A 16,825-nucleotide genomic window follows, 5' to 3' on the forward strand; every position below is an offset into this window, starting at 1 on the left:
AAAATAACACCACCAACCCCCCCCCCCCAAAAAAAAAAAAAAAAAATCAGTTCTTTGATGAACCCATGATTCTCTGTTCTTATAATAAAAATATTTCTCTTCTTTATTTATTTATTAGCTTGTTTCCTTAAAACCAGCTAAAAATTCACTTCTTATGTGTTGTTTCTGGTATTTTACATTACAAGCAGAATGTGTTTGCCTTATGAAGGTTGTTGTTTGTCGTTAAGAAGAAATGGCCACGGTTTGTATTGCAATACTAGTGGGCTCTCTTTTCATACCTAAAAGCATGGATTAGAAAATCATTCATTGCTACCTAGAAACAAACATTATGGCTGACTTTTTGGCAAAATCAGCGGAGAAGGACCAATTGACTACTCCAATTCAATCTTGATCAGTAGGAATTACTCGAGAGCGGGAGAAAGATGCCATGGGTTGAACTCAACTGGTCAGTGTAGTTCACTGCTTGTGGGCAAATTGATTTCAGATATGTATCCGACTTATACATTTTATTTTACCTTCTAATATAACTGATCTATTACTCAAAAAAGTGTTACCTTCCGGGTTCATAGGAAATATTTTTTCTGAATATATGGTGGAAGTATCGAGATAGCTATATCTTCTACCCTCGTGAGAACAGAAGATCCCAAGTCATGAGGAAAATCATGTGGTTAGGATACATGAGATGTCTAAACTCTAAAAGCTTGTAGGTTTTTCTACCAAAAAAAAAAAAAAAGAAGAAGCTTGTAGGTTTGGCATTAGCTTTAGCTTCTGGTGGTTGAGCCAATGAAGGAATCTTTTCCACTTTTGATGGTTCCCTTTATGCCATTCAATCAATCCACTATTTCCCCTCTTCATCAGCCAACTTTATGTCTCTCTTTATTTGAGTTTTTGCTTTTTAAGGGGACTTCTCAGTTCTCATCACCCAACATTTTCCAGTTTCGCCAACCTCCACCAGCAGGCACTCAGGTGAAATAATGATCAAAGAGGAGGGAACTAGATCTCAGCCTTTCTAGGATCAATGGACTTTTGAAAAAGAAAATGTCATGCCCTACATGATCATTAATTAAAACCTTTCCAACCCCAAGTTTTGGGAATCCTGCATTTTCAAGTCTCTCACATGATGATGATGATGAACAACTTTAGCTTTATATTTCTTTTGGATGTTAACCTTTAGCTTTATGTACTGTGCTTTGGCTGGTTTGCTTACTCCCTTTGGGGGAGAAATAATGAAACATGTCTGAACCATTTCTTTAGCTAGTGCTATTGCCCTTTGATGTAGGCTTTGACAAAAGATTACCCCCAAACCCTAGATTTTTAAAGTCTAATATTTACTTTTCCCTAGTAGATCATCAACTCTTATCATGTGCATCTATCGCGATTGTCTTTTTGATTTTTGTTTGCTGCCGCGTAGGTATCTTTTTGCTTTTTGTTTGCTGCCGCGTAAGTATCACCCACTGCCTTATGACCCTATTGGCTCCAAACCAGTTTGATCGATTACTGATTTGACCCAATCCGACCCCAGCTTGCATACTTCCTTGGTAGAAGAGTTGTGCCTTGATTTGTTGATCAAAATCTGTTTATAGTACTGAAATTGGACTGGGTTGTTGAAGTATCTGATATTTCCTAAAAAGATGAACATAATCACCTTCCACTATTTCACCCTTGCAGAAACTGTGAGTGATCATCTAGGACCAGTTGGCAGTTGCTTAAAGCATATGATTCCTATCTGAAAGATCGGTTCTGAAACCATTATAAACAATGCATATTGCAACATATAAAATGCGATTGGGTGGGATACCTGGCTGGTCATATTCCCCAAAGTTCTTCATGAACTCCACTACTGCAGTGTAGAAAGTTTGTATATTCATCTTATACAGACTCAAATATCAACTCAGCAGAGGGAAGTAACAGCAGAATCCACACTTAACAGAACATCACTTTACACAAGCTTAAATTTTTAAGCATATTGGGCTGTGAACATATAAGTTCTTTCATACATCTATAAGCTACTCCACACTGGTTTTTTTTTTTTTTTTTCTTTTTCCCCCCTTCCTTTTAACCTTGCAGCAGAATAAATCACCCAGGCTCTGCTGATCATCTGTGGATCTAAGAGTTCAAGACAAGGAAGAAAGACGTCATTATTGTCATTCTTCCATGAGAATTACAACTACAGCCTCCATGATCCAAAATTGATTGATTCTTGTTGGAAGGTCCTGCAATTAGTATTTTGAGGAAGCAATCATAGAAATGAAATTTTGGTACACAATTGATCCAATTTAGAATCTAATTGATTCCTTCTATCTTCCAATCTTCTTGGTTGAATGAACTTAAAGTTCTGTTTTGGGTCCTTGTAATTGCCTCCTCACAAGTGCAGCGTAGATGCCATCCCTTATAAGTAGTTCGTCATGGGTGCCATTTTCAACTATCTTACCATCAGATACGACTGCCACAGTGTCTGCACTTTTAACAGTTGAAAGCCTATGAGCTATTACAAGAACAGTTCGCCCCTTCATTAGAGAATCCATGGCGTCCTATAAAACACGTGAGAATGATTAACTAAAATATGCAAGAAAACAAATAAGTTCTTCAGAAAATAGGGGGGGAAAATGGGTTATGATATGTACAGTATGTCTTAAGAACCCAAAAAGGAAGGTCTAACAAAATAAGAAGTGCATATGATATTCGGGCAATTCATCGTGTAGAAGTAATTCACAATACAAAGAGAAAAGATGCTAATGTTTCACACTAACATTTTTCTAAAATAAAAATTTTAAAATCCAGTTGGTCTCTTTCGAATTCAGAGGGTACAACTATCATTGTCAACATATGGTAATGCCATAACATGTCCCAAAATAGATGCTTCTGAGAAAATTGGGAATCTCCCAAAATCAAGAGGGCCTTCTGTCAGTATTGAGAAATTACAAAGACTATTTTCAGTAGGTCACTGAAAAAAAATTAAAAAAATAAGGAAAGGAAAAACCTATTGGAAGTTTGTTAATGGGTTCTGTTCCCACACTGCAGGGAAGAGATAAGAGTCAAGACCATCATGTAATCAGTTAATTGACTCTACTTGATATTGTCAAATTAGCACCAAAGAATTGAGAGCTAGAACAATCTAATGAAAGTTGCCATTTCTAACTCTCACCTGAACAAGATATTCACTTTCGGCATCCAATGCACTTGTTGCTTCATCCAGTAAGAGGATTCTTGGATTCATCAGAAGGGCCCTGGCAATTGCTATTCTTTGCTTCTGACCTCCTGATAGCCTTATCCCACGTTCTCCAACAAAAGTTTTATATTTGTCTGGGAACTTTTCAATGAACTCTTCCGCATTTGCCATTTTCTGCATTTCACAATAGGTTTCAATAATTGGACTTTGAAATATTTATGTGAAATTGATAATTCCATGGTGGTACAAGAAGAGGCTCACAGCTGCATTTTCTATATCAGCACTGCTAGCTTTTCCATTGAACCCATAAGCAATGTTCTCTTCTATGGAACAGTTGAACAGAACAGGCTCCTGACTAACTATACTGATCTGTAGATTTCAAAGAAAACAGGAAATCATACTCCAGAACAATGTTAAATAGCTAGCTTGATATTACTTATGACAATATTAACTATAGAAGTATAAAAAAGAAGTACATGAATATCCAGAAATAAAGTTAATCCTTTTTTTAGAGAAAGAATTTCAGTAATATATATAAACATGATGGCCCACACACTCTCTGACAATTATACAGTTAACAAGTAACTTTTTTGTTTTTGGGTAAGAACAAGTACACATATTTAATGATAGTAATGAAAATAACAGATACAAAATTGTATTGTGTATATCAGCAGGTGAAACTACATTTGACAAGGCCCACCTAATGATAGCGGAAAGCACTTATGGTTGGGATCCACAGATCTTTATTTGGAAGGAAAGCAATTGTTCTAGAAGCAAATTGGGGGAAAAAATAATATATATGTTTAAATATTACATTCTTTAGCCCTTGCGAACCATAAAATTTTTGACATTCATCAAACCACATGAAACAGGTTATGTCAAAATGGCCAAACCTGAGTTCAAATGCTATTAAGTGATAAAACAAGATGCACCTGGGGATTATCACACCCCATCCAACAGAAGGTTGATCTGTTTTCCAAATTTTAGCAGTAACTAAAGACTAGTGCAATGGACTCTCTATTTAAGCAGCAGGTGAGCAGGAGTTTCCTTCACGTGACTTCTCACCTCAGTCAACCATACATCTTCCATGTTAAATACCATCATTCTTTTCTCTCTCTCTCTCTCTTTCTAAATAACAATAACACATTTGTGTGTACAATATTACAATAACAACCAAAACAACAAGCATTATCCCAACTTAGTGGAGTCAGTTACATGGACACTGGCCTTCCAATCAGGCTCTACTTGAGGCCACTACTAGATACAAGGTCTAAGCCATGCATATCCTTCCTTACCATTTCTCTTAAGGTTACCTTAGGTCTACCATAGATCTTTTAGTTCTATATGCAATAAAAATATACCATAAAACTAACCTTTCTGTGAAGATGTACATGTGATATTTCCACAAGTGGGACCCCGTTCAGCAAAATCTTTCCCTTGAGAGGGTCATAAAACCTTTCAATTAAGTTTGCTATTGTTGTCTGCAGTATACAAAGGAAGAAAACATACCATGTAAGCTGACTTAAGTTCGTATCCATAAACCGATAAACGTCTACCTTCACAATGCTGGTTAAGAGGGAAACGGAAATAAAACTATTACTGAATGGTAATCTATTTATCCAAGGCAAATTACTTTTCCACCACCACTTGGACCAACAAGGGCAACCTTTGAACCAGGCCACAACTTCAGCGCTATACCCTGCAAAACACGGAGCAAGAGTTGGATTAAGTCCAAAAATGAACTGGCCTCTTGGTAAGATACACTGCTATTTTACTAGCATGTCTCCATAAATAAAAAAAAAAAAATAAAAAAATAAAAAATAAAAAGAAAGAAAGAAGTCTAGTACAGATATTATGTAGGTCTTTTTTTTTTTTTTTTTTTTGGGGGGGGGTTTGGGGGAGGGTGTTAATTATTTTCTCAAAAATCACTTTTCCTTTAACATTTATTTAGAATAAGCATGTTCCAATTCTAGAACTTAAGAAAGCAAGGTACAGCTCATGGTGGCAACATGCTGAATAATTCGTTTATATCTGTTTCTGGACATATACCACATCTATTCTCTTCTTACCTGCTTGCTCTTGCTCCTGCCTATTTTATCTTTCTACAAGTGCGATAATAGTGTAGTATTCTAATTAGATGGGACAATGTCGTTCTAGTGTATGTAAACCTATCAAGAATATTACCTTCAGCACCATATGCTGTGGACGAGAAGGATAGGCAAACCAAACATCATCTAGCTCCACTTCTCCGTCTTGATCCCTATCATTAAAAACCACATCAAGAAGGGAATGAGAATGATTACCTTTTCTCAGCAATTGGAAAAAGGCAACACAATGGCTGTTGGTAAAACTTTTTACATATAGCAAAAGCAGAATACCAAAAGCACAGGTGGCTGTGATGGAGGGCTGGCAATAAGACATCTACAATCATCCTCAGTGCAACTTCTAAGCAGGATACCTTAGGCAAGTACCACTGAATAATGGGTTCTAGTCTACATGACCCACACTAGCAAACAGTGCAGACTCTCTATAGCTATACATGGTACATGAGACTTGATCATTACCAACATTGTTGGGCTTAGCTTAAAAGCATAGTCACCAGAAGGTATCCAGGTGCCTTGCTCACCTTGGTTGCCTTGGTGGGCACCTTGAATACCTTGGTCACTTTCTTGGTGCTGGCATGTCTCTAGGCCCCTCCAATATCATGGGCTTCCTAAACACCTTGACAACTATGCATAAAAATATCTAGTACCAAACAACAGAATGAGAAATTAAACCTACCCCAAAGGACACTTGTCTCCTGGTTTTGGCATGCTAGAAACACGATCCAGGAGCTGGAAAACTCTCCTACTTGCTCCTGCTGCCTTCATAGCTGTTGTGTATAACCCTGACAGTGATGATACCGAGGACCCAACTGCAGGTAGAAAGATTGCACAAATCAGATACTACTAAGATTGCAGAAATGAGATTACACACTGACTTTTTAGGCTGTTGAAAACTCATCACAGTAACAAGCTGCCAAATAATAAGATGATTTATAAGTAGGTAAGCATCTATGAAAACAGCTAACGAAGCATTAATCGTACATCTGTACCTTCTGAATCAGTTAAAGAAAGAAGAAGAAGGATACCTGTAAGGCTATAAAGAATGAAGGATGTGAGAGACCCTGTTGTCATGGTACCAGTGATTGTCAACCTAGCTCCATAAATCACTACTACAATAACAGATAACGTTGATGCTGCATTAAGTCCACCAGAGAAAAGCCCGACTACTTTCTGTGACAGAAAAAGAGAACTTTTGTGTCAAAACCCCCTACAATTTTAAACATTGCAGAGAAGAAAAAAAAATACATATTGACATATGGGAGCTCAGAAAGGAACTCACAGCTTGTTTGAGTCCAAGATTCAAGGTCTCATCAACTTTCTCCGCATAACGTGAAATCTCATAATTCTCTTGGGCGAAAGATCTCACAGTTCGAATAGCACCAAAAGATTCCTAATCATTAACATTTTTTGGATATTTAGAAGACCAAATCATAAGCCTCAAATAGTTTGACAAACATCTGTTTGTAATAATACCCCAACCCCTTTTAGTATTAGCTCCTAGTTTAAAATATTCATACCCTACAGAGAAAGATTTAAATTGAAAATTAAAATGATTAAATCAGAAAGAGATGGGCGGATCTGTGCTTGCATTTTAATATGTAACCAAGAAGCAATCCCATCTGGACTTTTTCTTAAGCCATATAAAAGGCTATTTGCCTCTATGTATGGACATCTGCAGTCTATGCATGGACATCTGCAGTCATGTCCTTTGCCAAAACCTCATGCAGTAGTAACTAGTAAGATGAATCTGTTTGTTGAGTTGTAAAGGAAGCATCTGGTAATTTGTTTACCTCTGCTTGTGCTCCACCCTCTCCCCTCACCCCCCCCCCAAAAAAAAAAAAAAGGAACAAAAAAAGAATCATTTTTTGATAATGATTATCTTTTATTCATCCAAAAAAATTCAAAATATGATGGATGGTTCAGATTATGGTACACAACTGGTTCATGAAGGATGTTGAATATGCATAGTTGTCATGTGCCTCATGCCACCTAAAGGCTCAAGGTGTTGGGAGGGGAGCCATGCTTAGGCGACAAGGCGCCATGTAGCATATGATTATATTTGATGATAAGAATTGATAATTTATATTATCATGCTTAAATGCAACAAAGAAGCCATAGCAAATACAATATGACATAATCATGCTAGTCCTGACCTAATATTAGGAAACCAACACACAATAAACAGAACAGAAGATATGCTATAAGCATGTTCATCAAAAACAAAACTAAAACCCTAAACCAACAACAACTCATGAGGGATCAACAAGGGGTCCTTTTGGCTTGGACCCAAGAAAGAGCCTTGACAGCTATGGCAATATGAAACATTAGGAGTTCAAGATTATGTAGCTCAAATGGAGTGCACAAACCTCAGCAATTGAGGCTGCAACAGCAGCTGCACCTTGCGTCTTGTGAGAAAGTTCACGAAGATAACGCCCAAATTTACGGACAGCAACTGAAATAGCTGGTACGACAACCAGAGCCAGTACTAGAAAAAGAAAATGAATATGATCAGCCTACTGGACTCTTGATTAAATACATATAGAATTTTGCTTACATTTCAAATTGCTCTTACATGTTAATTTCCATGATGTTGTGAACATGAAGCCAAGTCCAATGAATACAGTAGCCAGATTTCTGAGAGCCTCAGAAAGGTTGGTAGTTGCAGCATTTTTTATGATCTGGGTATCTTCAGACAACCTACTAAGGAGCTCTCCTGTTCGGGTAATATCAAAGAAAGCAATTTCCTGTGACCAGCAAATCATGACAAAGAGTATTAGATAATTTGCAGGCCACTACACTGTAATTGGCCGTACAGTACAAAGTATATTTGTAATCTGAAATTCAAGGTTATGAACTTGAACCAGTGTACAGGATCTAATGAATTGATTCTCAAAAGTCACTTGCAATTGAAAGCCACAATCAATAGACACATAGAAATAAGAGTTCAGGGGACCTTACTTGATTAAGAAGGTGAGTGTATAAGTCCTTCCTCAGTCGAGCAACAACTCTTTCACTGGCCGAGGAAAACAGCCATGCCCGAACTGCCGTGCAAACCGAACTAAGAAAAAAGCCAAATTTAATTTTTTTAAACCTTTTAAGATTGAAATAATGATTATAGTAAGGGAAAATTACTGATGCTGCTTAAGTGCTGCTTTATCCCTTACATTTTTTTAAAACTGCTAATCAAATCCTTTACCATGTCTACTTTTACTATTGCCCCCCTGCCCTCGAGAGACGCAGTTAACTGACGATGAGGCAACTGTGTATTTCTCAAGATGCCCAAACTAACCCTGAACCATGTTGGATCCAACAGGAGTTTGGGGGGTTAATTTGTTTACAAAAATAAAGAAGATGGATGAAGTGGTATATCTTCATCCATGTCTTCGTCATTTTAGGGAGAACCTGACAGTCACTTAACACTGTCAAAGATGTGAGGGGCAACAGCAATATCATAAAGTGCAGTGTTTGATATGAAATTGAGCTATAGTACAGGGGGCATCAATAAATTATCCCTAATAATCATAACAATAACAATATAATAAAAGAAAGAACAATAGGACAGAAGTGTACTTTGAAATTTCTGCTGATGAAATTTTTTTCTTAAAAGCTCAGGGAAAATGAGATATAAAGTATTTTCCACAGAGTAGCACAGAAATAAGCAAAACAAAATCCACAGCCACTTCATTGACTTGATATTAGGTATTTGTTGTTTCCACATAAATGTCATGAAAATCAAAATTCAACAATAAATCTGAAACTGGCCTGCTGGAATTTGCTTGTGCAGAAGCCTTTGGCACCAGGTTTGCCCTTTTTATTTGCACTGCTTTGTAATTCTTTAAATCATCAGCTTTTGAAATGGAATTGGATTTTTGAAACATAAAACATCTCTAAAGAGATAAGGTAAGTTTCTTCACTCAAGCATAAACATCCAACTCCATATAGAGCCAAAACTTTTTCTATTTCTCCCTATTTCTTTTCTCCACATTTAAATTCTCGTTTTCCTCACTTTCTCTCTGCCCATTAGTATGAATAATCTTGTATCAGAACCTCAGAGGAGAGGGATGGACTGGTGGAAAGGTTGGAAGGAGGGGTGGCAATGCTCAAGGAAAGGATAATCCACATCTCTTATGCTCAACAAGCTATTTGAAAATTCGAGTTCACATTAACCACCGAATGAATATCTTGGACCAGTGAGAAATCTGTGGCATCCATCCAGCATCAAAGTGGTTTCAACCATGGCCCCATAATCAACCATCAGAAGCAGCAACTTCACATAAAGTTTACGCTCCTACAGCGATCAAACTTGACTTTCCTCACTGCAACAATTATGAAGATACTACCAGTTGGATACGTACAGTGAAGATGGTCTCCCAACAAGAACAAAGTAACCTTCCTACTATGCAAAATGATCAAAAAAATCTCCGTGAAAAACTGCAAGTTGAATTGAATCAACTTCAGAAATCATACTACAAAGAACAAAACCAAATAGTTAAGGAGATGGAATGTTGCACGTTTGAGAGTTACACAGGATTAGTTCTAACTTGTAGCCAATGGTAGTTCAGGTAATATGAATAATTAGGTAGTTATGGTGATAGGTTGTAAGTAAATGGAGTCATGTTTGTGTAAGTGGAAGTAGTACCATGTAAAGGTTGGTACTTGGTAGGTGTAGCAATTAATCATTGGAGTCATTCAACAGCCCTGTAATTCATAAATGGGCAACATTTGAAAGAAGTGAAAGACTTTTGAATCCTAAAATATCTCAAACGAGATGAGGAAGGCGACACCGAGGCCAAGATGTCCAGCTGTCTGTAAAGCCAAAACCTTCTCTACTCTCTCTCCTATTTCTTCTTTCTCCATCCCCTCTTTTCCCCTATTTCTCTCTATCCTTATTACCTGTCATCAGAGTTCTAATAGGCTAGGACTCTATTACCTACTATGACAACCAATAACTAAAAGCATAACAAAGCAAACAACAAACTAAAGGCTGTCCCTCAAAGGAGAAAATGCAGCTGGTTCAATATGAACTGAAACACTGAACCATGGGTACAAAAAATTGACTCAAAAGTAGGACCATTTTATCATTGTCCTACATTAGCAAGTTGATGTTACCATGGATCTAGGGTTAAGGGTAAAGCTGTAATTTCCCTACATCTTGGGTGCCCAGGAAATTCCAGGCTAGGGTCTTTAAAAGCAATTCAAGCCTGTCGAGAACGAAATTCAGATCCGAATTCTATTGGATTTGAAATTTGAATTTTAGGGCACTAGGACTAGGGTTGGGAGAGGGGGTTGCTGTACTGCAGATCAAACTTTAATATGTTCCTGTTATACAAGTCAGAAGTTGTTTCAGAGAATGAGGGATTAGGGTTTTATCAAGTTTATCAAAATTTTGCAAATCACCTGAAGAAGATGAAGTGCAGGAGATTCTAAACTCCAGAAATTAGGGCTGTTTGAAGAAGCTAAGAGTGGGGATGGTGTCTAAAGGTTCCTGCGATTCTAATGGTGGGATAAAGGAGGGATTTGGGGCTGGAATTTGGGATTTCCTAATGTGACTAGGACCCTAGGATACACTGCCATGGAGAATGAGGGAAGGTTGGGAGGCCTGCGGGTGCTAGCATAGATGGGTGAAGGGGCTGGGGAAGTTGTGGAGGTTAGGAGAAGGTCTAATGGAGTTGTGGGAGCTTGGGGATGCTGCTGATTTGAGGCAGCAGCAAGGCAGGGGCTAGGGAAAGGGTGCGCAAGGCAGGGAGGGGTGGGGAAAAGTTGTGGACAGAAGAGGGAAGGCTGGGATGAGGTGGGGAGGTTTGGAACCTACTTGGTTGCTTGCTGGACTTGATGACTTAAAGCTTCTGAACTTGAAGAAAGGTTTGCTTGAATGCTGGAATCGATTTGAAAGCTCACAAAGACAACTGCAGGGTCCCCCCCCCCTCAAAGGAACCTTGTCACTCAAGCAATTCACCACCAATTTCTTTAATTCATCAAATAGGAAAATAACTAACACGAAAAGACTATTTATAGCCTAAAAATAGAGACCCCAACTCAAAGGAAGATCTCCTTACTAATAGGGTCCAATTACATATAGAACTAGACTATTATCCAACACTCCTAACATATAAGATAAGGAATCTTATCTTAGCTCAACTAACTACGGACTCTTTCAAAACCACTTCACTTTAATAGTAAATAGCCAAAGAAAATCTGAACTAGACTCAGATTGACTAAACAAAATTCTGAAATAAATACTAAATTAAATTCTAGGGTAAATTAAGAGCTAAATTGCCCAAAATACTCCTCACAGAGGGTTCGACCAGCCTACAGAGGGTTATTGGATTCATCCTGGGGGCCCACTTAGGATTTTGGCCAGGGGATCTTTGTGTTCATATCACAAGTCTTTACAGAAATAATATCAAAGAGTGCCAAACAAACCTACTCAATTATTTCACTGATATGGTTCAAGAGAAAGCTAAAAGTGGTGTTGACAAGAAAAGAGAAACATTTAAAGGAGAAAAAAAAAGGAATCATTTAGAACAAGAAAAGAATAACATGCATGGAGTGGTCATACCCAACTGCTACTATCAGGGCAACCTCTAGTATGGTACTCTTGATGGCCTCCCAAGCTTCATCTTGGTCTTCGTGAGTCGTTGTATCTCTTGACACAATGTCTATGATCATTCCACCATATTTTGGCTGCAAAAAGGAAAAAAAACCAACCATTTAGTAAAAGGTGATGAACATCATAATATGGTTAGAGAACATATTAGACATCACAACTTTACATTTAGAACTTCAGCATCATCTCATCACAATTTACATGGACTTTCTCTCTCCATTTTATCAGAACATTGTAACATGAAGAGCATGTGAAACTGCAACACAAAAACATCCCACGACCATAGCCTCGAGCCTAGGAAAATTTTAATGTCTGCAGTCAAGGGGTTAAATTAAGTCCAAGTAGCACCAAGAGTACCTAGAGCTAAACCTACTGAACAAAATGCCCAAGGCATGAGAAGGCTTCAAGAAGTAATTGTAACCCCTACCTCATTTTCATGGCCTCTTTGAGAACAGAGAAACATTCCATTTAGAGTACTCCCACAAACAAAGTTATTGAATCCACTCATAAACTGCTCTAAACTGATAGAAGCAGGCTAATTGATTCAGCTGGTACATATAAGCTAAAGAGATTGGTCAATGAATCTTCATGGAAATGATAGTAGGCCTTCATTTTCCAATTTCAGATCTCCTAGTGGAGTATATTGTGCCACACACAGGATTTTACATTATGGTGCCAAGGGATATTTAAATCCTAAGACTTTGATAGCAACACAAATAGTTTAAGTTCATATGAGAAATGTTTTAGTCACTGGAGTCAATGAGCCCACAAGGTTATACACTCAATCGACCTTAGCATCACTGCAAGCATTTGCAGAACAAGGAATGGGATGTGCGATTTCCATATTTTCACGTCTCTAACTCTTTTTTACTAAGGGGGAAAAAAAGGTTGTAATAGAGAGAGAGATACGTACAATTAGGATATTTGTTGTTGATGCAATCAGCAATGCAATTGTTGCAAAAATCAGTTTCACTGCATCAGGTTTTGCCTGGAATTTATTGGATGGTAAACAAGTTATAAAGTCTAGATAATATTTCTACCCAATCAGAAATGAAAACAGACAAACTTCCTCCTTACCAGTAGAATTACTCTCCCAAATCCAACATTTGCAGCCTGAGTTCATTATATAGTCAGCACCTTTCCAATTTCCATCCAACAACTATGAACAAAGTAGAAACCAACAAACCCATCCACCACCAAAAAAAAAAAAAAAACAAATAAAGTTTTGGGGGCCGGGGCAGGGAGGGAATACTATTCTCACCTGGACTGCGTCACCATGCTCAAGGTCTGAAGGAACACCAGCAGCCTGAAAATGAAAGGAAAAAGTAAGTTAAAATATAGTTTCATGAGTCAGTGTTTCCTAAAGTTGGCACCTTCGTTTCCATTTCAATTAATTCATGAACATCTTTTATGTTAATTAGCATAAATGAAACAGACAACCCATTAAGTTGAAGAGAGCAGAGGGACAAAGAGACTAACAACCCATTAAGTTGAAGAGAGCAGAGGGAGAAAGAGACTAACATTACCAAGACAATCTAAGAATGGAACTTGACTCCAGACCAACAGCTGTACGGCTATGTGGATATTTAAGAAACATGAGAAATCAATCCAACCTATTAAAACTTTTATTTAAAAAAATTATCCTTATAGAGACGGATCAAAACCTGTGAAGCCCAAGACTTGATACTCAAAACAAGACCCACAGCCTCGACTCTAGGACGATCTTATCATCAATTTATGCAAGAGGATATGAACTTCAACCATCCACCTATAACTGAAAATAATAGTGCACGAACAAGATCGAATTCAAAATGAGCCACAGCATGAGATGCATGATCAATCAATAAACCATATCAGAATCTCCAAACTATTTCTAGAATCTAACATGGGTGTTGTTCAAGAATCAGAAACAAGATAAATTAAGATGAATGAAAGCCCAATACCCAGAAAACGAAACGAGAAATAAAAAAGGAGGGGAAGAAGTTACCTCATTATACAAAAGCGGAACCCTCTGACTTCGGGAGGCACTGGTTCCCGACTTCCAACCCATTGCCGCTTTCACTCACTTCTGGCAGCAGGTGAGGCCTTTGGGTCTTTCCTTGGTTGGCTGATTCAATTGAGATGTTGAAGAAGACGGGAATATAAATGACTTAAAAAAGTTGAGAAGGAGACAAACTATATACATAATAAAAAGAAAATGGAACCATTGCCCAACGCCTACATGAGATTATGAGAACCAAAAAAAAAAAAAACCCATAAATTCTCCAGAAAGAGATGACTTTTCTCAACCCCACTTCCTTTGGAATTGCAAAAGGCCTGAGGTACGGGTTGGTCCTGTAATACTCGATTTCCAATGCAGTAATCTAATGATCTACAGATCTACAGATCTATAGATAAACTAATTACCACTGCTTTATTTAGAAAGAACAAACACCTCGAGCATCAAAACATATTGGTTAGTGGTGGTCCAATGCCATCAGGAGTTCATGAAAAGTTTTTTGTCCCAAATAAATTTTCCTCTACTTTACCCATAAAACAGAGAAATAGAATACCACGCGTCCGATATCGAGTCAGTATCCATTAACTCATGATTGTGGGGTTACTAACCTAAATCGTCACATGAAACCAAATAAATTTTTAATCAGTTCAAAATCAAACCAGCCAGATTAAAATTCCCATTAATCCATTATAATAATTCAAACTGAAACCAAACCCATGAATAGTTAGTCATGTCGTCTGGATTTTGAATTCCATTTCATATCATATCCAAAAATTTTGAGTTGCAGATTAAGTTAATGTGGGAACTCAGAGGTTTCTTTGGTACAAGATGTACCTCCCCCAGTACTCCACAAGTATCAACCCCTCACTTTTCTTTGCACCTCTCAGAATTTTTATTCCCGTTCCAATGTTTGGCCACTTGGGTTTCCTGCGTATACACTACGTGTATGACATAACATATGACAACTTGGATCACTTTATTCTCTATCTTTTGGGTATTGCTGGTGTCTATCAATTTTTTATTTGCTTTATTGATGCACCCACTACCACTTTGACACATTGATCACTATATAAGAAAGCATGTAGTAGTAAACTAAGGGAATATGGTTTTACCCAAAAACTATAATAAAAGGCATAAGGTAGATCTGCGTCTCACACGAGGGTGACAACTTTCATATAGAAACTCTCCCGCCCCAATCCCCAACCCTCAGTTCTTAACTTTTCATCTCATAATCTTACGTGTTCCTTAGTCCTTATGACTGGTTTGATGATAACTCAAATAACAACGTGAGAAAAAAAATAACTTAAAGATAAGATAAACAAATAAATGAGATCATGCTACTTGGCTTTCTTGATAGAAGTACGTACGTTTTTTTTTTTTTTTTTTTTTTGGTATAAAAATAGGCCAAATGTCCAAAAGAAAGAACCATACAGAGGAAGAAATATTGAGAACCATCAAGCTTGGCAGAGCTTTTATTTAGAGGATCTCCATAAAGATCCTGAAAGAATACCAAAGTCTCATTACAAGTAAATTAGACTTTTGACATCTAATCAGCAACATGGTTGGCATCTCTGTAAACCAGTATGCGTACATTTAAGCATCCCCAACTCCTACTAAATTTGAGAACCTGATTTTGCTATTGAAAGATTAGGAAATTCGTGACTGAAGAAGAAAAACAACTTGATTTAGATGGCTTTTACAAGACAAACAACCATTGAGTAGAAGATTTGAATTCTCCCAGTCTTTGGGGGGGGGGGGGGGAGTAACTTATATATAAATCCAAAATAGCTGAATCATGGGATTCATTTGGTGAGGGAACATGAGAGTGTATGGGTGTTGTAAAATAGAATTATATTAGATTTTTGTATAATTTTTTTTGGTAAATTTTTGTATAATTTTGATATAATGGTAGTAGAAACCTTCACTAGTTACTTTGCAAAGAACAATTTGTTAATGCAACGTTTTTGATATAGTATAATTCCACCACTTAGTTGAAGATACTCCCAGTTCCCAGTTGAGGCTGAATATTCTTTTGCTACTAGCAGGTGAAGTCATATTTCCTTCAAAACTTAAGAATACAATTCCATAAATTTTATTTACTTTTCTGTTGCCAAAGATCAAATAATTTAAACAAATTTGACTGAGGACCATATGCTTTTAATTTAATTTATGTCAAACACATGGCGACAATATTAATGCACCTACCTGTCAGAGTTCCATTTTGTCTATTTCATAGTTTTCATATCCTACTAAATGCACCCTCATCAAATAATATAATATTGCTTTTGACAAAAAAAAAAATTATATATATTATTAATAATATTTAATCAATTTGAATAACGTTTTATTAGTTTTTCTTGTTTGTAATTGTTTTTACAGACTTAGAAGTTATACATTGGATTTCAACAAAATAATGAGATTAAGTCACAAATCATCAAAGTCAAATGAGGTTAGAAAAACATCTTCTACTGTGTACAACAATGCACATTTATACCAAATAGTGCATTGCTGCGCATAACAGAGTTTTTTTTATTTTCAAACGAAACTCTATATTTTTATCGTTGTTAATTAAAACTCAACAAGTTCGATCGTTTTTTAAATTACTATAAGACCAAATTAATTTGTAATTGAATTAGAGTAAAACAATAATTTCATGTATTTTTTTTCAAAACAATACGAGACTTTTAATGCCTTAACTCTGTCTTTTTTATTTTTGAGAAGCAATTCATTAGATAAAAACAGACCAAGAAAAGCTCCTGGAAATTACAAAGCTATTTTCAATAATGAAGCTTGGGGAGAAGAAAACCAAATTCAAGAGAAAGAGAGCCCAAAAGAATAATAGTTGATATAGGCAACAATATTTTATAGATTATAGTCCAACACGTTACGTATTCACATATCCATGGCCCATGATTATGGGATTCACCTTCATCAGTCACATCCAG

The 16,825-nt window shown here is 36.9% G+C and overlaps 1 protein-coding gene across 1 annotated transcript; it reads right to left on the reverse strand.

The window, feature by feature from the left end:
* Positions 1 to 1,217: 1,217 nt before the first annotated feature.
* On the reverse strand, positions 1,218 to 14,280 carry ABCB27 (transporter associated with antigen processing protein 2). Its single transcript, XM_089158245.1, has 17 exons — positions 13,869 to 14,280; positions 13,143 to 13,187; positions 12,959 to 12,994; positions 12,795 to 12,869; positions 11,834 to 11,958; positions 8,233 to 8,332; positions 7,847 to 8,018; positions 7,641 to 7,759; positions 6,554 to 6,664; positions 6,300 to 6,444; positions 5,951 to 6,083; positions 5,354 to 5,429; positions 4,803 to 4,868; positions 4,543 to 4,650; positions 3,431 to 3,538; positions 3,146 to 3,343; positions 1,218 to 2,531 (listed from the first exon to the last, which is right to left on the reverse strand). The coding sequence occupies exons 1-17, from the start codon at positions 13,929 to 13,931 to the stop codon at positions 2,328 to 2,330; spliced, it is 1,884 nt and encodes a 627-aa protein (XP_089014371.1). The 5' UTR covers positions 13,932 to 14,280; the 3' UTR covers positions 1,218 to 2,327.
* Between the last annotated feature and the right edge of the window lie 2,545 nt (positions 14,281 to 16,825).

This window comes from Hakea prostrata, chromosome 6 (assembly GCF_041222555.1).
Source record: "Hakea prostrata isolate BN-2017 chromosome 6, UWA_Hpros_2, whole genome shotgun sequence".
NCBI lineage: Eukaryota > Viridiplantae > Streptophyta > Magnoliopsida > Proteales > Proteaceae > Hakea > Hakea prostrata.